General features: G+C 44.5%; 1 protein-coding gene across 1 annotated transcript in view; it reads left to right on the top strand.

The window, feature by feature from the left end:
• Positions 1-19,321, top strand: part of LOC137802986 (junctional adhesion molecule 3B-like) — a 33,366-nt gene extending 14,045 nt beyond the window's left edge. The window contains 8 exon segments of the mRNA XM_068601223.1: positions 12,566-12,634; positions 12,733-12,846; positions 12,936-13,088; positions 13,623-13,825; positions 14,628-14,727; positions 14,907-15,036; positions 15,135-15,189; positions 15,608-19,321. Of these exon segments, the coding sequence (XP_068457324.1) occupies positions 12,566-12,634; positions 12,733-12,846; positions 12,936-13,088; positions 13,623-13,825; positions 14,628-14,727; positions 14,907-15,036; positions 15,135-15,189; positions 15,608-15,643 (860 nt within the window). The 3' untranslated portion in view covers positions 15,644-19,321.
• Positions 19,322-22,056: the final 2,735 nt, after the last annotated feature.

Raw genomic sequence — 22,056 nt, forward strand, 5'->3', positions numbered from 1 at the left:
GATTAGCCCGATATCTGCAGATGTGAGTGTTTCCAGATCTTTAGATGTTGTAGAGGAATTATTAGTTAATCCTTTGTGGCGTGCTGATGGAAAGCTTTAGAAAAGGGTTCCCGTTGAAGTGTGCGTGTGCGTGTGCGTGTGTGTGTGTGTGAGTGTTAGTGTGTGTGTGTGTGTGTGTGTGTGTGCGTGCGTGTAAGTGTTAGTGTGTGTATGGGGGAGTTTTTTTTTCTTCTTTTTCCGTGTCCGGTTGAAAGGACAAGCAGTAGAATGTTATCCAGGGATTTACCGCCATGTATTATTATCTGATCAGTTCATTGTTGACTGGCAGGGAGGATATAGGTTAGTGCACAGTAGCAGGAGTCACTCGTAAAAAAAAAAAAAAAAAAAACCTGCCCTAGTGATCGGTTTAAAATGGCGTCGCCCTCAGTGGACCGGCAGGATAATACTACCCATAAGCCTCTGGCACAGCCATACAGCCATACAGTTTGTACGGCCACAAATGTTTCATCATGCTTCAAAAAAAAAGGGGCCTGTGTGGAAATTGCATTCCTAATTAGGATTAAGGAAGGGGTCAGGCAGCCCGGACTAGAATGTGAAGCATTTGCAATGAGCGCCGCCGATGCCATCTGTGCATCTGTGCGGCGAGGAGCTAATTCTGGCACAGTGTGGCGTGATTCACCACGGATTTTTTTTATTTTTTATTTTTTGTGCAGCGTAGGGATTTTGACTCTGACTGCACCCTTCCCTCTCCCCCATCAAAAAAAGTGAATCAATGTGAACCCCACCACCCCGTCTCCTCTCAGCTCACGCCCCGGAGCTCCCGAATGCGCTCGGACACCCGACATGTGTGGCAAGTCAGATAGTTCGCATAACAGAGACGTCGCGCCAGGGGACCCCCTCCAACCACCCCTCCCCCACCCCCTTCTCCCACTCACCCTCTCGGGGGCCTTGCGCTTCGATCTGTTTTGACAAGGCGCCCTCGCCATCTCCCCTCGAAGAGGATGACCCGGCCTGGAAAGAAATGAGCGGCCAATTATTTGATCGCGAGGTATAGTCAAGGCCTCCCTTGGGAGGAGGCAGCGAGGTCCACCGCTGCTCACGCTTCTTACCTGGGAGGGATTCCAATTAGCAGACTGCAGGGAGGGGGGGCTCTGGCTGGCGCTGACAGCTGCTATAAATAGCGCCTAGCCATTTGACCTGTTCTCCCTGCCGCGGGGAGCAGCTCATGATTGTAGGTTATTACCTGCAATTGTCCACATCATCATTAAGGCACACGGAAGTTTCAGCACTGAAATAAATGTGACACGCAGCGGCACCATTTCTTATCGCCCTTCCAGCTTTGTATTGACATATTCATCATCACTGAAACAGTAAACACACGGAACGTAATATTTTACAAGTTGATATTGAAGAGAACATATACTACTCATATAATAATAGGGCTGCGGATGTGTTACATTTCGTCTTGGTGTTCTTACATTGTGGCTTTTCATGAAACATATATACATATAACATATATATATATATATATATATATATATATATATATATATATATATATATATATATATATATATATATATATAAATATTCGGAATGTATTTATTTACAGCAGATACTGGCACGGTTATAATTAACAAGAGATTACTTTTTGAATTTGTACGGCCAAAATGTTTTTAGGAGTGCTGCAAGGGTACTTTTGTTGGCCGACCAGGAAGTCAGCCTCACTTTGGTTCCCTCCACGAAAAGACGAAGGGGATTTGGGATTATTGCAGGAAATAAATTCTCTTCATGATACACGTTTTGTTCAGCAAGATAAGCTTCATAAGTGAGCATCGCTTTAATGATGTTGGAAGCGTAAATGCGATCGCCAGAAGTAAAACGCTAACGCTAGGCTACAAACAAACTGACACCACGGTCACAGGAGCGTGAGTACACACACAAGGCCTTGTGGTTTCATTGAGCCACTTGTTGGCAACACTCTTGTTAAAGACGCATCAAAGCCTCCAAAGGCACAAGAGTATTTACTGACATACTTTATATCGTAGAACAAGGCGTTTAAATCTCTTACGCTTGTGATAACCACGGCCCTTTCTTAAGGCATCTAAACTGACACTATGAATACTGAATGTAGATGGGGTGAACATTCACAGGACACACACACACACACGCACAGAGACAGGCAGAGAGTCCTTGCTTGCTTGAATTCCTATGACAGTTTTGAAAAGCCGACCTCACCCTCCTGCACTAGTAGCATAGCTGACCCCCAACCCTTTTCTGGCTTTAATGAGCATTAGTTGTCATTGTGTTTCTGACGAAGCAGCCATAGGCTTTAGGGTCTATAATAGCCTTTGTTTTGTATTGAGTATTTAATACATTGATATGTCTGATTCAAATCCATGTCAAAGCATTTCATTTGGATTCTTAGACACAATGCTCAAAGTTTGTGATGTACTTTCTTGTCCTCTCTATTTTTGTTATGTATCAATGGGGATATCAGTCGGTTAGGTCAGCTCTGTGGAATATTAAATCATGCGTCTCAGCTGTGCATAATAATATGCAGGCTATGAACTTTAAAAAAAATAAATACATAAATGTAAAATGATTGGTTATCGTATCTGCAAAACATATCATGCAACCCCTAATTCCTACCATTGCACAGGTGACAGACACAGTCATGTTGCTAATAATTCATGTCCGGACAGCCAGGGGAGGGGGCCCACGGCGTTTTAGCAGCGAGTGCAATACTGGAATTACACCGCATCTCAAATAGAACTGTGCGGAGTATCATGTTTATCCACGAGGATCTCATGACTGGGTATTCGGCTATTAGATGTAGTTCCGCACGGTCATTGCGTCCTCAGCCACAATACCCATCGACCATTGTTCCGTTTAATTGAGCAACCCATTCTCTCCCAGTGCCCTGAAACTGTGTCACTAAACAAAGGTCTCCATTGGCATGCATGGCTGCTGGGAGCATGTGAAGAGGCAGTGTGGCACCGAACAACGGCACTATTTTTATACAACAGCCGGGATCTGACTCTCTCTGGGCCAAGATGGTTCACATGACTTAATGAACAAGTAATATTATCATTGAAGATCATTCAGTGGGTATCAGTTCCCTCTAAATGCATTACTGTCACGAAGAGCAACTTTGGAAGAGCGGCTGAAGAACAGGAGACTCATGTTTTTAAAGGCGCTAACACGCCAACTGCCCATGTGTCACTTCTTCTTTATGTCAATCAAGATTGTGTGAGGAACGTTGCATCATGTGATATAGTAAGGGGTTTAAAATAATGTTATAACGCCGTATAATACAAACTCATTTAATACACACTTGTCAGTGTCTAATATGTAGCCTTATGGCTCTTTTATGTCATGACATGACTAAATGTGGACATTATTCCTGTCAGTACATGCATGTTTTGTCATGTTTTCTGGCAACAAATACAACAAAATGTGATTAAAAATATGGAAATCAACCATGTAAAGATATGTGTCAGGCTCTCAGGAGAAGACAGGTAAATAGTTACCTTCCTGCCATGAACAACTTGTTTTTTAAAGATATAGTTTCTGCCAACAGAAATGTCCTGTTGTCATTATATATGGGTTAAAAGGCCTGGATGGGAGCTAAAGAAGTGAGACGTGAGTCCAGTGAAAACCCTTAGTATTTTCAGACGTGTGCTTATGTCCCTTCCCTGATGTAGTGGCTCAACGCAGCGGCTAGCATCGTGGCGAGCAGAAAAAAAGGCGCTGCGTGTGAGGTGGAAGAGTAAAAGTTGCTTTTCTCACTCTGTGGTCCAGTCCTGTGAGCGAGTCCTACTGAGCTTGAGGTCAAAGTGAGAGCGGGCCAGATGCAGATGCTAACACTGACACAAAGTGACAGGTTCCCAGGCATTCAGTGACACCATCGGCTCCTCCCTTAGCCCCCCCCCCCCTCCCTTCCCTCTCCCTCTATGCTGTCATTGGCTCGGGCCGAGTCTTTGACCCTGCTTAGATCAGAGGGCTCACCAGCAGTAAGGCACATGGGTTGCCCGGCCTCACCGGCCTCACAGATCAGGGGCCTGCAGCGGCCTCGTATGTAAATGCAGAATAAATGAATACACAAGAGGCCCTTGTGGGGAAAGATGAACCGTGTTTGAGTACACCTGGATGAGATGGGATGCATTTGAATGAACCCATGATACCAGGATGCAACTTTTAGTCAGTCAGAATGAGTTTATCCACTAAAAGTAGAATGAGGGGAGGCTGACTTTGAGTCTTTTGTGGCTTAATTTGATTCAAAGACAAGCTTTTAGATGATAATTTTGTATTCAGATGACCTTTCATCCATACTAGGAAGTGTCATTGTGTACATATATGAGTATGCGTCTCTCCGTTACCTACACCTGCTCTTCAGGTCTTTCCTTTGCTCCGATGCTTACTTAAGCTGATTGTATGCAGACCACTTAGCATTCAGAACACAACGTTAGCTCGACCACTTTCATCTCTGAAGATTGGAATTCTTCAGGCTGTATGCTACTTGGCCACAGGAAGAGGCACTGTGACTCTCTAATGTCTGTATGGTAAATATGAAGGCTTAAAAGAGCTAGCCCGGTTCTGTGCAAAGGTAAAACAATCTGTCTACCAGCACCTTTAATGTCTTTTTGTATTATAAAGCAGGAATAGGTGAGATACCTATTATATACACGCCATGACAAATCCTTGTATGTGAAAAGTACTCGGCAATAAACAGTTCCAATTCTGAGATATATATATATATATATATATATATATATATATATATATATATATATATATATATATATATATATATGTGTGTGTGTGTGTGTGTGTGTGTATTATATATGTGTATATATATGCAAAAAGCTTGGGTTCAAAATCTTTGCCTCAAACGAGTCATCAGGACTTCTATAATGTTGTGATGTCACAACTCTACAAGTGCCATTCCGATCATTCTACGACTGCAAAGACGATGCAGAGATGCTGAGAGCTCAGATGCGGACGACCCTAAAATACTAACCAACCACAGCAGACTGGACCTTTTTCAGGAGTCGGCTTTAAAGAGACAGTCAAAAGCGTTTCAGACAAAGGGCCGAATACCTGTATAGTCGCACAGACGGTATGAGAAAAATACTTTTTTTTTTTATCATTAAAGCATGTGAACATGTTCTAGTAAGAGACCCAGAATACAAAAATGAACCTTCCTTTCTAAAATAGCAAGACATGTCCCCTTTCACACCTTGCATCTGATTTGCTTCATCTGCACAAGTGTAAAAACCAACTATTTGCAATTTCTAATATTCATGAAATAATTTTTAAAAAATAACTTTACATTACCGGCCACATCAAAGACAGAAATGTGAAGGCAAGGAAGCTGTGAATTCTTACTCCCGGCCTTTTCAGGAAACCAATCAAACTCTGACCCAAATACCGACACGCTCCACATAGCAAACAGTGAATTTAGTGGACCACTTCACCCCTGTTCAGCATGTGATACATTTATACGTAGGTTTTATATAGCTGCATATTTTACGCGCGCTTGACAAGCTGCTCCGGGTCCATCCGTTACAGCGCTCAAACACGGTGACATTTGCTCAGCAGCTGAGGGAGCATCTGATGCCTTTATGTGGGTAGAGTTTTCCTCATCTTCTCTCAGCCACTCTACATGTGCGTTTCCCTCGACTTTATCCTTTTGACACATTTTTGGATGTTTTTCGCGCAGAGTGACAGTTCCCCCAGAGGCGCTTTAAGTCGCGAAACAGATCAAGTGAATCTCGACTATTGAATGCCTTCCGCTTGTGTCTGTAGTTCAGCTCAAGCTCCTAGGAGCAAACAAAGTCTGTGGTTGAAGGCTTGTGTATGTAATGAAAAAAAAAAACTAAATTGTTTTTCTCTAACCAATAAGAAGGGGATTTCCCCAGTCGATCCAACAAAGACAGATTACTCTGCCGGGAATCATACCATGTTTTATTTCATCTCGCGAACGCTTCGTCTGCGCTAATCTGAAACATCCGTGAGTTTTCAACAGAGCTGTCGCGACACAGCGACACCGAGGAGGTACAAGTAGAGCGTGGAGGCGAGAGGTGAACACACACACACACACACGCACACACACACTGGTGGTCGACCACAGCTGTGACAAGACAACCGGGGGGGCGTTCCCCTTTCCTCTGCCAGCTCAGCTCTAAAAGCTCTCCCTCTTTGTCATCATGTCCCAAGCTTCTTTTTTTAACGGAACAAGCCCTCAGAGGACTGTTTAGTCACTTTTACCCAAACAGGTGGGATCCTGTCAAGTGTTGGTCACCGTTTAGTGCGCCAAGTAAGACAGAAAACAAGAATCCAGTTACTATGGAAATAACGACAATATTGCTATGGGAACTGGAGCTCGCTTTTCTGCGATCTGGCTGTAATCGTCTCTCAGAAAGAAGCTTATGGTAATATGTGATGCTCTTATGAATTAATTTGTCAGGCTTTGTGTCCCCGCTGACATCATAGACTTTTATCAAATGGAAATTAGCATCTCCTTGAGGGTGAAGCGTGCGAGGCATGAGAGGGCTCCGGCAATTTCTGTTTTTTTTAGGTTGCTCGCATCCAGTGAGCGCTCCGGTGTCACAGTGTTTGGTTAAAATGTCCGTAATTAACAGACCATGTTAGTAATGTAATCACACGGCACTTTAATATTTTGAGAATTAGATACTTCTTTGTATTACTTTTTGTTTTTACAGTGGATAACTATTTTAAAACCACAATTGGGCCTCACAATGATGTCATATTGACATCATTGTGACATCTTTCTCTAATTCTCACAGCACAATTGGCATCTTGTCTTTTTTTTCCACGTTCCCTTCGACGTTTCCTTTCGAACTCTCTGGAAATGACCCTTTCCTTGGCTCCGAGGTGCTCGGGGCTCACGTTGAACTTATGTGAGCAGCAACTCAGCAGCCAAGAACATCAAACATTTCAAAGATGTCATGTGTGCGTTCAGCATCCCTAAAGTGATGCACAAGTGAAACCCTGCAGGATCTAAAATCGTGAAATACTGGTGTGTGTCAGTTTCATGTGGAAAACTCCCCACTTTCAGGATTGAGACAAATTCCTAACCATCCAGGTCAGGTTCCTTTCTTTTTTTGCAAGCATAAAGCTGGCTTTGTGTTTGCTGTGAGCGCAGCATAAATCCTTCTCACTGCCACTTTTTTAAAGCAAAATATGCCAAACACACACTGAAGATGTGCTGCTTATCTCAGCTCTACATCTGGGATCGTGGGCTGAAAGTCTCTTGATTTTTTTTTTTTTGGGAACGGACAAAAAAAAATCTTGTAAATGTGACCGCGAACACAGTTTTGAACGTTGTTTTGGACTAAATGAGGAATGATTCATGGAGAACCCGCCGGCAGATGGATCCATGATGACAGTCGTGGCAGCTTCATATTAAACAAAGCACCTCAGCTAATGAAGTGAATGTTCCCATTGACGTTTACAGGTTCACAATAGGATGTTGATGTTCCTTGTTATGAACTTGTTGCTCTGGGAAATACTTTTGATGTCTTTTGATGCACATAACATTTGCATTGCTAATGACCCGCTTGTTTGCCTGCTTGTGTTTTCTTGTTGACTCTGGTGAGCTCACGCTGTGATGAACACCTTTTTCCTGCTTTTGTAGTCTTGCTCCCTTGTTCAGAGGTGTTGGACGGAACCGGCAGGTGAGGGAACCGGCAGTGTGGAGCGTTAATGAACGCCCGGCCCCCCCCTTCAGCATTTACACTCTCTCACATCGCCACATTTGACCTCCGTTAGAATTGGAAACACCGGCGCTGCTGTTACTCGTGAAGCAAGAGCTCTGTTTATTCTCAAAAGCAGGTTACACAATCATACATTGCACATGTCCTTTTCCATTTCCTCCTCCTCCATCGTTCCCCATTCAACTTCTTACCAACACAGAACATATTCCCCTGCCTCAATTGTCAAAAAGCACGTTCCAGTATTAATAACTCAAGTATACACAGAATACATAAATACAGGTACAGGAGGGTATTATAAAAAAACAGAAAGGAGTCATGAGTTTTCCTATAAACTGGTCAAACATCGATCATGTGGAGGGCACGGCCTTGGAGATGTCAGGGGTTTGATGGGAACTGTCTGTGCTGGTCACGGAGCAGGAGATGATGACTGGCGCCGGAGAGTGGATTCCTCCAGGGAATCAATTGAATCCAGCATTTCAGAAATGAAGTGATGGAAGAATACAAACGAAGTCAGAGAATGTTATCACGTCGGTCACAACGGCGGCACATATTCGCGCAGAGACTCGGCGGAGTACGTGAGGAGCTTGCGAGCAGCAACCGGTTGGTATTAAGTGAAACTGGGGTGCGTCTACTTTGATGTCTGAGCCTCCGAAGGGGCGTGGGAATATTCTCCACAGGCACGAGGCAGAGCTGTTCCACAGGGGGATATCAGCAGGTTGCTTAATTGAACCTTTCTATTTATGGCGGCGGCCTCACCTCTCTGGATTCGGAGAACAGCGGCGCAGGAAACAAGTGCGGTATTTCCCAGGAGGAACAACAGAAAAGAGAAGGAGGGATTCATTACACAGGAACTACCCAGCTCCTCTGTGCCTATTGTATTATTCAGAGATGTAAAAAAAAATATGTTCTTAAACCCTGTGGGCTTTATGAGGGCATTACATCAATATTGCAGACAAAAAAACAACAACCCTGCGCCCGTCATGAGGACGGGGGGAAAAAAAACACTTGCCAGATCTCTCACAGATGTGTCCAACCAAGAAGAAAAACATGGAGAAAGGGAAACCTGTAATTCATGCCACATGTCTGAGTATCTGCATGGTTTAAAAGCTAATAATCTAACCCACACACACATCTCACACACAAACCCAGTCATGACTGTGCTGTGTCCAAAGTGAGACACAACAACGATTCATTCCATCAAAGGTGAAGTCTGATCAGATTGTAGAAAAACTACATTTCAAATGAAGTCAGACCAAATTGAAATGAAGTTGAGTTAGTATGGAGAGGTTTACCTAAATTAAAATGAATGCATGAATAAATACAATTGCTGTCAGGACCGAGTGAGAACGTTATTTAAAAAGACTTCCAGCTACTTTGTACTGCTAGATAGCTAATAGAGGTAGTTCGGCAGGGGAGCTCCCTTTTTCCCCCACGATGCCAAAATTTTGAGACGTGTCCCACGTTCTCCACGAGCCCGTACATGATATGTGGTTCCATTGGTACGACGCGTAAAGACCTCGGGAGGCTGTTCATGGAGGGGCACAGACAGGACGAGTAGGATGCGTCAGACAGACCGGAGGACCGATGGAGAAACGCTGCTCTCATAACACACGGTCAGCACTTCCCGAGCTTCCACCAGGCGGACATGCTTCCACCAGGCGGACATGCTTCCACCGGCCGGACATGCTTCCACCGGGCGGACATGCTTCCACCGGGCGGACACGCTTCCACCGGGCGGACACGCTTCCAGCGGGCGGACACGCTTCCAGCGGGCGGACACGCTTCCACCGGGCGGACATGCTTCCACCGGGCGGTCCAACTGTTTGATTCCCAAATCCCTTCTTTGGTTTTGCCCCAAATTCCGCAACAGATGATTTTATTATCAAAGGATACTGTCACAAATGGCAAATAATCACATGGGAGAGACGCTGGAACAAGCACATGTTTGCTTTTTTTTTCTGGAAAAATGACGACGTCAATTATGAAAAGAGCTCATCTATTTCAAATTGGTCGAATAAACAATTCACAAACTTTTTTTCCCCTCGTTCCACAAATGACTTCAGGCTGCATGTGATACACAGCTATTATTGCAACATTAGTCAAAAGTCATAATTGATCAGTTCCTCCGGTTTGCTAGCTTGGTTCATAACTCAGATGAAGCGCAGAGCCGGTCTTTGTGAGCGAAGGGGGAGGGGCTGGGGGGAGGTTTCATGTGTTTTCCTGGACAGCTGTTTCCATGGCAGACCCTCAAGTTTTTTTTTTACGTCTACGTCAAGCTCACTTAGGCGCCTAATCTGCACTAATACTCTCCGCATTAAGGAGGAGCGCAGGGACGGGGTGGGATGCGTGGAGGGCGCTAAACTGCATTAGCTCCGTCAGACCAGAAAATCTGGAGCGCCACATTTAATGGAAAGTCCTCGCACTAAATGAATCACCTGGAATAAGTTATTGTCAATTTTGGATTGTATTTCGACACGGCCCATTCTGATATTTTGGACCGTCGGCATACTTGGCCTAGTTAGATTCGGCGTTAAGTTACACTTTACACGTCGTATATTTGGAGCTCCAAACCACAAGGAAGCCGTGACATGCCTTTTGTCAGAAACGGTTAAAAGGCGCGTTTCCACAAGTGCGTGGATGAATTTGGGTTTACTGACGGGGAGTCTTCTTGAAGATTCAGTCACAGTTCTACCTGTTTCTGGGTGTGAAGAACAGATCCTCCCCTTGAGTTTGCATTTGTACAAGGATGTAGCTCCAGCACGAGCTTTTTAGCTCTGTGTGCTGTTCTGACTGTCTCACATCTGAAAAAGGAGCGCAGATTCTTGTGTGTGCTCTTCTGCAGTTCTTTTGTGAAAGTAAGAAAACATAACTTTTTCTTTTTTAGGTTGTCAAGAACTTTTTTTTTTTATTTAGTGCTGTAGAGCTAAACTTATCTCTCCTGGGAGCAAACTTTGTTGTCTCTGCTGCCGAGTACGGAATAAATAGGTCTCGAGACGCAAAGCCAAATCAAATATTTATTGAAATTGGCAAATCAGAAAGTATAAAGGTTTGCTGTTGTCCTCAACTGTTGAGCTATACTTTACGGCAAGCAGTTTGAAATGATACGACGCCGCTTCAGTGGTATGGGGGTCAAGAGGTCAGCACACGACAGCTCCTGGATCTTTGTGTGGAATGCTTTGTTTTCACACTTATTGTTTGCTGCCAACATACTCGGTGTTAGCATAAAGAACTGCGTCTGTGCTCATATAAAATGGATCGAGTGCATAAATAACGACAGGAATACTAATAAAGCAAACATGACCTTCAAACTTAAACTTCCCAAATGGACCTCCTCCTGAGACGTGGGTCCTTTATTGTCCACCGTAGGTGTGACCTACTTTTGACCTCCACGCTGCTTCGGTATTGTCCGAGGCGGCTAAAAACAAGCTGTCGTCTTGTCATGATCTCCAAAAAGAGCGCGGGCTAATGAGCTTAGCCCGTCTGCTCTAGTCAGTGACCCCACTGCTGTGGATCTGGAGACAGTTGGTGGAGAGGTTATCCTCGTTTCAGCAGGTGTTTTGTGACTGAGAGGCCCACGGACGGGTCCAAGCACTAATTAGTGGCAGACCACACCTTGCTGGGTCCTCCTAACGCACAGAATTACAATAAACTTAAGATAAAACATAAATAAGAATAAGGCACAAAATATAAAAGATATAACAACATTGCACAAATATATGATTATAGTAATTACATATAATTATAATAATAATAATACAATAAGTAATTTGCCTCTTTGAGGTCATTTTTTGTCTCATTGAGATAATTCTTTGCCACTGTGAGGTCATTTTTTGCCTCTTTGAGGTCATTCTTTGCCCCAGTGAGGTCATTCTTTGCCTCTTTGGGGTCACATTTTGCGTTTTTTTGGCAGTCTTGGCCTGAACCCAGTAGGGCCACTCAGCAATCCATCCCTGAACCAATACTAATAAGTATGTATGTATCATAACAGGGGTCACCTTAATGTTATCATCTGTCTCTACACAACAGACCAGTGAGAAGCATCAGGAATTGAGCATCCTTCGCGCTGCGAGCCAGATGTGCATAACGGGACTCATAAATCATGTTATAATGAACTTCTTCTGAAGATTCAGCTTCAGATTGGCAGCAGGAGAGGTTGCACAAATGGAGATTTGGCGTTCCCAGAGAGGTGACCCTGCATTCCAGAGTGTAGAGCATCGCTTTCGGTCTCTGTGAGGGTCCGTGAGCACGTTAACGTCCACGTGGACGTGACTTTGTGTCGATTTGTTTGTGGGCTTCTAAGGATGATTCAGCAGGGGCCCGTCCCAAGGCCCATAGCCCTCCACCACATACCGACACAGATCTTTACTGGGTTGCTTTTGCACCATTAGTCCCACATGGGCATCAGAGAGAGAGAGGGAGGGAGAGAGAGAGGGAGAGAGGGAGGATGGCTCGACAGGCAGTTGAACTACTGGGATGGTAAGCTTGCCCTGAAAAGGACACATGCCTCCCTGCGTAATTATTCACTGTGCGTAGAAACAGCACCCTCAACACACACACACACACACACACACACACACACACACACACACACACAATGGTTTGACCAGCACAACTAAAAATGGAAGCTGGTTCAAGCCGATTCATCTCGTTTTTTAAATTGTGTTTGTGAATTAAAAGGCGATCACAACTTCTCCTCGAGGAGAGCGTTAAAATACGCGGCGGATGTCAGCTGGCATTGTCCGTGAGATCATCGCCATATCATGAAAGTTTATGCTCCACAGAGTCTCATGTTGCGCCCCCCCATCCGCTTTTATGTTTTGCAGGCTACTTCAGCGCGTTGGCAGTGGTGCTGAAGTCAAACAACGACTCGCCGTGGACCAACGAGTTTGACAGTGAGAGAAAATGAATCCCCACTTTTAAAACAAAATAACCCCAAAAAATGTTTCACTTTAATTGATTTCCTGTCCTTTCCTTTTTTCTGCCCCCCCAGAAATTGAGTTATCCTGTTTGATTGAGTCCATTTCCACAATCCACCCCAGGATCGAATGGAAGAAGATAACGAACGAGGGGCCGAGTTACGTGTACTTCGACGGGAAGATCTCAGGTAAAATGAAACAAACGAGCCTCTCCTCTGCTTTCCTGCGCGTTCACTCGCTGCCGACATCGTTGACCGGGCTTTCCCCCTCCCGACAGGCGACCTGGAGAACAGAGCGGTGATCAGAGAACCCGCCACGCTGCTGATAACCAACGCCACGAGGTCGGACACGGCCAAATACCGCTGCGAGGTCACCGCCTCCGAAGACCAGAAGTCAGTCGACGAGGTCGTGATCGACCTCGTCGTGAGAGGTACCCCCGGCTTAACCACGCATCGTCCACCTGTACGACCACGTAGAGTCAAAGCTGCGACATAACTCAAGATTAACCCAAATGCAGCACAACGAGCTCGTTCTGGTGTCCTTAAAAAGAGGGACCTCGCTTAGTGATTCACACGTCTGATGCTGTAAGATGAAACCGTGTTGTAGGTCGCAGCAGCCCTTTGGCATACATGCGAGGATGTGTTGTGACCAGACCTGCCCAGCTGCAAAGGCGTGTTCTGGGCTATAAGAGGAAACATCTGAAACTGCATCTGCGCTGAATTGCAGTGCTAAAGAAAGCCAGTGCTGCATGTTTTGGTGGCGTTCTTTGGCACGGGCTCGAAAAATCATGTACCCACCCGGTCTCGCCGATGCTGTCAGTCCAGTGAACCATAAGGGGATCATAAGGGACTTTAAGTTTCTTCTTTTTTTTTTTGTCAAAGGCATCATGTTTGTTTTGCGCTGAGATGCTTATAAAACAAATCTGAAGTGTAAAAAAACCTCCCCTGTGTCGTCTCGCCCACAGTAAAGCCGGTGGTGCCGAAATGCAGCGTCCCAAAGTCGGTGCCGTTCGGGAAGTCGGCGGAGCTGAGCTGCATGGAGGAGGAGGGCTTCCCCAAGTCCCAGTACCAGTGGTTCAAGAACAGAGAGGAGATTCCCGACGACCCCAAGTCCAGCCTCAAGTTCTTCAACTCCTCGTACACGCTCAACGTCGACTCAGGGACTCTGGTCAGTATGCGCGGCGCATGTGTGTTTTTTTTCACACAAGGGCACGCAAGGGCGGGGCAGCAAGAGGAGGGGGGGGGCGGGGGGGAGGGGGAGAGAGACGGTGGCCTGACGCCCAGGGGTGGGGGCAGATATTTCGGGGAGACAGTTGATGGTGCGAGAGAGAGGGGCTTTGAGCCACGAGGGGAGCCTACTGTCCTCGCTTGCACATTCCTCACTCGTGGATCTGCTCGGTGGCTCGCCTCCAACGCTCTCCTGTCAACCTTCACGCCGGCCTCTGAGATGTGACGCGCTGCAGCTATACGGTGAACTCCAGAGCCAGCGACATACAGTCATGTTTAGGGGATGCTATTTTATTCTTCCCACTTTAGTTATTTTTAGAGCGTTCGCAGGAACACTGTTATCGCTCCTCTGCCACTCCCATATGAGGCCGTAATGCCCACCGACCAGTTTAGAGGATCTATTATTGCTTTGGATTACATTACATTATTTTATTATATCTTTCTGTAAACTTGTTTTAAGGACATTTTCAATTTTGGCATGAGGCCACAAGATTCTGATTTGCATTGCTCTACATTGAGTCATTGCCGCCATAATCATTTTACAATATGTATTTATATTTTAACTTGAACATAAAAAAAAAGCTTAGTAGGATTTAATCCTCAGAAGAGTTGGTTCATTTGTTCACTCTTAAGTCCAATTCTGTTTCAATAAAGGCTAATCCCAATCCAATATGTTCCTAAACCTTGGGACAGTGACGCAGTATGAGCATCAGACATAATTATGTCTGTTTTCTCTTCTGCAGAAGTTCATCGCAGTCAGAAAAGAAGACGCGGGCGAGTACTCCTGCCGAGCGAAGAACGACGCCGGGTACTCTGAGTGTCCGCCGCAGAAGATGGAAGTCTGTAAGTGTGTCTCGCAAACGTTGTAAAGATATATATATACAAAGATATATATGTATCTGTGTACCCATACCACTAATCTAGACGACACAGATAACGTTTCCTCTACAAGAAGTATTGAAGACATCATGCCTTTAACACGGGGTTAACCTGATGTGCTTCATCTCTGTTCTCACCTCCAGACGACATCGATGTGGTGGGCATTATACTGGGAGTGCTGGTGGTGGTCATGGTGCTCGTGTGTATGACGGCGGGGATCTGCTGTGCGTACAAGCGGGGATACTTCTCTGGCCAGAAACCCACGGGGAACAAGTAAGACCTGATACTCCACATACATCCACAAGATGAGCAAATACACGCCTTCCTCTCCAGCCAGCCATGACACCGTTCATGTGCTTTGTGTCTTGTAGTTACAAAGTCCCAGCGAAAGGAGACGGAGTGGACTACGTCAGGACGGAGGATGAGGTTTGTAGACAAGACTAGATGCCTGTACAATTTGCACATTTTAATACACTACGAGGGAACAGGTTGAAGAATATTAACTAACACATAAATATGAAACGTCCTTAGTCTATAGCTCACATTTTTTGTATTGTAGTTTTCTGAAAAGTCCATTATCTTAATGTTCAAAATTCTTGTTCAAAGATTATTACAGAGGGAATTTGAGGTTTGGGGGGTAAAAAAGTTCTGAACATAGAGACTGTAAAGTTTGGATGTAAGAGCTCCTGGAGAGAAAGATACTCATTTAGACAAATGTGATGAGGTGAAGATAGAAGAAAAGAAAAAAAAGAAACATGCACTTTATTAGCGGTGCAATGTGCAACATGTCACTCAAAGGAGCACTTCCGACACTTCCTTCTGACTTCCTCGCGTCTCTCTGCAGGGGGACTTCCGGCACAAGTCGTCATTCGTGATCTGAGACGGTGACGGACGGGGACGTCCCGTGCTGAGCGAGCGAGGCGTGACCTGTCGGGGACCCGCGCTCCTTCCCCCCCCCCCCACTCCCTCTCCTCCGCTATCGGACCACAGAGCCGCCACAGTTCACACGCTTTCGAGCGCTCGGCGCGGCTCCCCCCCAAAAAAAATCCAGCCGCTCAAGTTTGCCAAAGGTGACGAGATCTCACGGGGGACAACAAACACGTTCGGAACTCTTAATTACACAACGTAGGGGGACTCGGACGTCTTCTTCGACTTTTTACCGCCACCAACCGAATTCTATCGCTAAATTATGGAGTTCTTTCTTTACCGCTGTTGCATGGTTTGAGAAAAAAAAACACACCCGGCCGAGGTGGAGGAGGAGATTCTTTGTTCCGCCAGGTAGAAAAGGAGGAGCGTCTGTCCACCATGACGCCTTTCTACCGTCGCTTCAAACCCTTCTCGTCATTTGTATAACCTTTCTTTTCTACTGTTGAAATTTGTCAGACTATTTTTGATGGAATATATTTTAAAAATGCCTATAGATAAAAGGTTTACTTTTTTAAATATTTGTAAAATACTAACATGTGTTTTTTTTTTTGTTTTTTTTTTTGCTTTGTTTTTATTTGGTCGTGGATAAAAACAAATATGTAACACTTTAACCACATCAGGCTGTGAGCATTTACACCTCTGCAACCGGAAGGAAAGACGGACAAACGGAAAAAAAAGAAAAGGAGAAAAAAAAAAGACTTGAATCTGCATATCGCGATGTGGTTCTTGATCGGCGGTCTTACATATTTAATTTCCCGCTTCCTGTTGTGAAACTCTTCCATGTCCATGTTTGTAGATAGTCTTAGTCAGAGGCTTTGAAGAGTGCCAGTCCAATGCTGTGAAACACTGCACACAATCAGTGCTGCATTTTCTTGATTTTTAAGTGTCCTTCTATGCTTGCTGTTGATCTTGTATATATTGAATTTACTGTCCAGGATAGAGTTTTGCTGTTATATGTACGTTCAGTATTACGCTATAATAATTATGGTAATAATAATACAGGGTTTTGTCGGTTAACCTTCCAGACCCAAAGGAAAAGGAAGTCGTAATACTAGACGTGGTACTTTGTAGTTTTACTGTGTAAAAGCCCTCGATTTGAAATTCTGAATAGAAACAAACTGGACAGAGGACAGAGCGCTTCCTGTTCCTGCGACGGACAGGTGAGGACTTTGTTATGGTGACTACTGACTCGCCCGTATTGAAGCCCCGTTCACTAAAGGTGCCAAGAACATCAGTGGAAACGCGTTCGCAGACTGCTTGTTCTGTCCACGTCCAATCTGTTTACAAACTATTGTTTGCTAATATTTGTGCAAATTAGAAAGTAGACCTCATGTTGCATTTCTAACCTTTTATTGTTTTGGTTGATCCGACCCTACATGTCAGTGTGACGGTGATAGACAGCTGGGGTCTGGAGGGTTAACAGTTGTACTGATTGTATATAGATATTTGTAATTTTGTTTCCTCCCTCTCTCTCTCGCAAGAGTATGTAAAGTGGTGAAAAAATGTCCTATTTGAGGCGATATGAAACTCTTTCCATTTGTAAGACTGAGAAAAGGTAACGTTTTATCATGTCATTCATAACTCGTGAGTACGGAAGCCCGAAGGGGAAAGCGAGGATTTTTTTTTTTTTTATCTAAATACCGTTCTCTCTTGTGTTTGAGTTAAGAACAGGTGGGAAAAAGGTTTTGTTGAAATCTTTCGAGCTCCTTAAAAAGACAATTATATATTATTATATATGAAACGGGAGAAAGAAAAAGTTTTGCTCTAAAAAAAAAAAGAATTCCAGGGTAATTTGTCAGTTATTTTATTATATGAGAAAACAGGTGATTTTCCTTTGTTTGATCACCTTTTGTTTGTGTCTTTGTTGTTGTACTACTTATTCTGGCCACACAAGGCTGCAGTGCACCAATACATGTTCTAATAGGACTAAAAGCGTTCATGTTTTCTTCCAGATAACTTTAAAAATTGTCCGATGCTCTCTAAACACAACTCCACGTATATTGTGTGGTAGCAAGTTGTGCAAATTAAAGATAACCTGGAAGAAAGCGTAAAGGCCTTGAGTCTATTTTTAGAACACGGGTTAGCTTTGCACTTCAGCCTCGTGTGGCCAAGACTGGTATTACAACAACCAACACAGACAAAGAAATTATTGATTATTTCACTGATACAGTAACGAAGAAAAATGATCCAAGCAAAACCTTTTTTTCACTTGTTCTTGAGTCATTAACACAGGAGGAGAAAGTATTTGATTAGAATTATCAAATGGATGATCCGAATTATCATTTTCTTTCTCACTGACCCCTCAAGGCTTCCATACCTGAACAAGAGGTTCTTTCTAACAGCGCGGCCAGTTGGGTCGTGACCCGACCCTTGTGTCGGTCCTCAGAACCAACAGAGTCGTGTTGCTTTTGGCTCCATCTCGTCGTTTTCTGGAGGCTCCAACCGGATAAAACCAACCCCCCCCCCGATATGTATCAGACCTCCACGCCGCGCGTACAGACCTCTCGTTCAGCTGTGAGAAGTCTGGTAAAATGTTCACCCAGGACCAGTCATGGTAGAGACGACCTGCCCAACATTTGCACAGAGGAAGAAGAAACTCTGCTTTTTCCAAGTTGCATTGAGGAACCGTGAGAGAGAAAACAACCTGAATGGTGTTGCAGGTGCATTACTGTTCATGGTGAGCCATCACGCAGCACACAGACGCACACGTTCCCTCTCCTTCAGCTGTACAAGTTTCATTCCTCTTAAGTGCCTTCTGCCTTTACAGTAGTCCGGTTTCGCCCCCCATCTCCTCACACACACACACATTTATTGAACCACAAGCGCGGCGTTTGAGAGGAATGATGTCACTGCAAAAAAAAACTCCCTTCTTTTACATACGTATCTGCAAATTTGTACATAGCCTTTTTTTTCTCTCCATAGGTTTGAAGGTGTAGACATGTTGAAGTAGAAATAGAAATATATTAGTGCCTAAATATGGTGGGATTATTTTTGGTAAAGACACATAGCACTATTAGGCAAAAGAAAAAGAAAAAATGGACACCCACATGCGAGCTCTGGTTTATATCGGTTCATATGGTGTTTTTGTTTATTTCTAGCGCCTACAGCCGGGGGACAGGAAGGGGGGGCTTTTTATTTTTGAAACCCACCGCCGCTCCACGGCTCGCGGCGATGAACACGATGTCCAAACCGAGAGTTGACTCAGTATTCATGAAAAGTGCCATGCAGCCGTAACGGAGCTCTCATTATTCAGGTGGTTGTTTTGTAAAGCTCATGCAAAGCGTCAGCCGCAACAACAAACAGGGACCCCCGGAACGAGCGGGCCGAGTGTCGCGAGGACGGAGACTATGTTGACAAGATGGTTAGCGACGATTCACGGTGTGCGTGTGTTTGTGTGTGTGTGTGTGTGTTAAACCAAGCTCACTCACCATTGTCTTTTAACGCTCCACCGATCCAACGGCGTTAAACGGTCCTCGATGTGAGGACTCGGTCGACGTGTCAGAAGGCCGACGCTCTGAACCAAACTCACACACAGTAGAATGTCCATTTGGGGCCTGCTGGGGGTGGGGTTGTTTTTGTTCATTTCAGAACCACTCTATTTGTGATTAATAAAAACTCACTTCTAACATTACTGGAGACATTATTTGTGTTTGCTTTTCATGCCAAGTGAGGACTTGTGCGTCTTGTGCGCCTCATTTCTCACCGCCGGTCACAGATCTATGAAAGTCCATCAACTGTCCCTCTGGCGGCATCTTTGTTGAACTAAAGCCTTCAATCTATTGGTGGGAGTTAAGCCGTTTCCACTTTCTACGCTGAAAAGGGTCTTCTTGCTCCTCTGTGGTAACGGTGCCAACTGGCAGCGAGTCCCAGGATAAAGAGCATTAGAATCAATGAGCTCAGCGTGCGGGTGATTTACTGTAGAGCGCTGCAGAGCCAGTGGAGACTGATTTAAAAAAAAAGAAAAGCCAGGAGAGCTTGAGTCACCTGTTTGGTTGAACGTGGGATAAAAAAAAAAACATCTTGTGGATCTGAGGAATCTTCTAAGATTATTACATGGAGGACATTTAGTTGGACACAGGTTTTGGAAGCTGACTATTATGGTCTATTTGACTCCAAATGGAGCATAATTTACTAAATGATCATCATGCTGTATTGAAGAAGACTTGAAACTAGAGATTAAGACATAAACTCATGTTAAAATGTTTACTGAGGGAATAAATCAAGAGAGAAGTAGAGCCATTTTCTCATAGACTTCTATACAACCAGTGGAGTAGCCCCCCTAGTGGCCATTAGGAATAATGCAGCTTTTAACACACTTCTGCAGTGGCTTCACTTTTCAGAACCAGCGGTTGCCGCCTTGTAAAAAAAAATATAAAAGGGAATTTAGCATACATCTATTTCTAATCTGTTAACAAGAAAACCCGGCATGGTGCCCTTTAATCCTGAAATGTTAATACCAAGGATTACTTTCACTTGGTCAAGCATCTTTCTGGATGCAGCTCTGACTTTCCAGAACACAAAAATTGACATGTTTACATCACAATTCACCAGCTGAACGATTTCATTTTTTTGAACCACAGACATTGAGTATTTATTTTTTGTGTGCATGATGCCTTAATTACTTTACTCGAGGCGACAGGAAATAACCGAGGAGAGAGGTGAGAAACGAAGGCCTCCGGCAGGACAGGACTCATGGGTTCAGACAGATTGTTGTTAAAGGAAAATATCTCAGTGCTTCACATTCAGTGGTGCTTATCTTCAGTATGACACTGATGTACCACATCACTGGGGCCTCAGCGCTGCCTCTTAAACTGTCACCATGTCCTCTAGAAACGTATCTTAAAAGGTCTGAGCAATTGAAAGTTGCTGATTTCGTACATTTGCCGGCAATTCTGCAAGGCCCGCTGGATAGGATTTCTTCTTGTCGCGCTTGAAAAAGAGAGAAAAGCAGCATCTGTGGGACGCCCCACTGAGAAACACCCGCTATTTAGTTCTAATTCTAATTCTAGTAGACATTATAGACACGTTCCAGTTGTTCTGTCCATGGCTGCAGTGAACAAACGGAGCAGTGAGGAGGGGAAGAGACGCGAGCAAATCACACTCGACAGAAGGATGAGGCCTATTTAGGAAAATATCACAGCGTGAATGTGATGGGGTGACACATTGACAAGATATTTGTCCGCATCAGAGCGGAGCTCCAGCTGCCCCCGCTGCTCCCGACCACACACAAACCCACATTTGGTTCTAAAGCTCGACGGGCCGCGCTTGTTAAAAGTTTGCAGTCATTTGTCCAAACGCGGGGAGAGGAGTTGTTAGAATTTCACCACACGACACTCAGATGTTCCAGCGGGCTGCTGACGGACAAGTTCAGATTCTTATTTTCTTCTTTCCCTTCGCTGTCTCAAAAGTGAGTCATTGTTATGAAGGAAACGTCGCTGCGACTTGGTTCGTACAAGATAAAAGCCCCGGGGGGGAGACAATTAACTGTTGTCAAAGGAGGACCGTTATAATCTTTTTTCACAAGTCACCAGAACTAATTACACAGTTAAGAGAATCTGCTCCCGCAGGATTCTTGTAATGAGCTGAAGTGACACACTTCACTTCAGTGCATATGTCAGTATTCACGCTACCTGCTATTTACCAGGGCATAAAAAGAGTTGGTATTTCCCAATACACTCCATATAAAAGGCAGAGGATGCCAACAATACCAGGAGGTTTGCAGTATGCAAGCCAGCACGCTTTTCTGGGCGTTGCGAAACCCACAATCCTTTGCGCAGCAGGTATATGAGCGAAAAGGGTCAAAGGTCAAGGTGCAACGTTATGAGGAAGTAGTATGTTCCAGTTGAATGCATACGGCACGCGACCGTGCGTACCTTGTGGGAGCAGCTGCAGTGTGCTCTAAGAGTAAAAATAAAAAGTATACGCGTTTTGGAACGCAGCTTAAGTTTCTGAGCTGAAGTGCAAGCGGGCAATTTAATAATCGTGGAAACAGACGGTTAGTTGGGTGGAGTTAGAGAGGATGCAGTTTGCCAGATGTAAAGTGGATGAAATATGACAATTCACTTAAATGTTTGTCGCTATCTGATAACTACAAACAACTATTTATATAGGAGTGAAAATTGGCTTTGGGAAGTATACGTCTGTGCCACTTATGCAAGTGGGAAAAGAAAATGGGAAAAACTGTCAAAGTTTAACTCTGTCAAATGTTTGTGAAACATGAGGACCAAATGGTGTTGACTTTGACTAATGTTATAGCATATTTGGTGCTTATGTTTTGCTCATGCTTTGATGGCAACGCTGCACTGTTTGTCAGTGGAGACCTTTTAAAGTTTCAAAAAGCAGTGTTTATAATATGGGGGAGGATTT

Source organism: Clinocottus analis, unplaced genomic scaffold, assembly GCF_023055335.1.
Source record: "Clinocottus analis isolate CAN_PGR_092001 unplaced genomic scaffold, fCliAna1.0.p SCAF_5, whole genome shotgun sequence".
In the NCBI taxonomy this organism is placed as follows: domain Eukaryota; kingdom Metazoa; phylum Chordata; class Actinopteri; order Perciformes; family Cottidae; genus Clinocottus; species Clinocottus analis.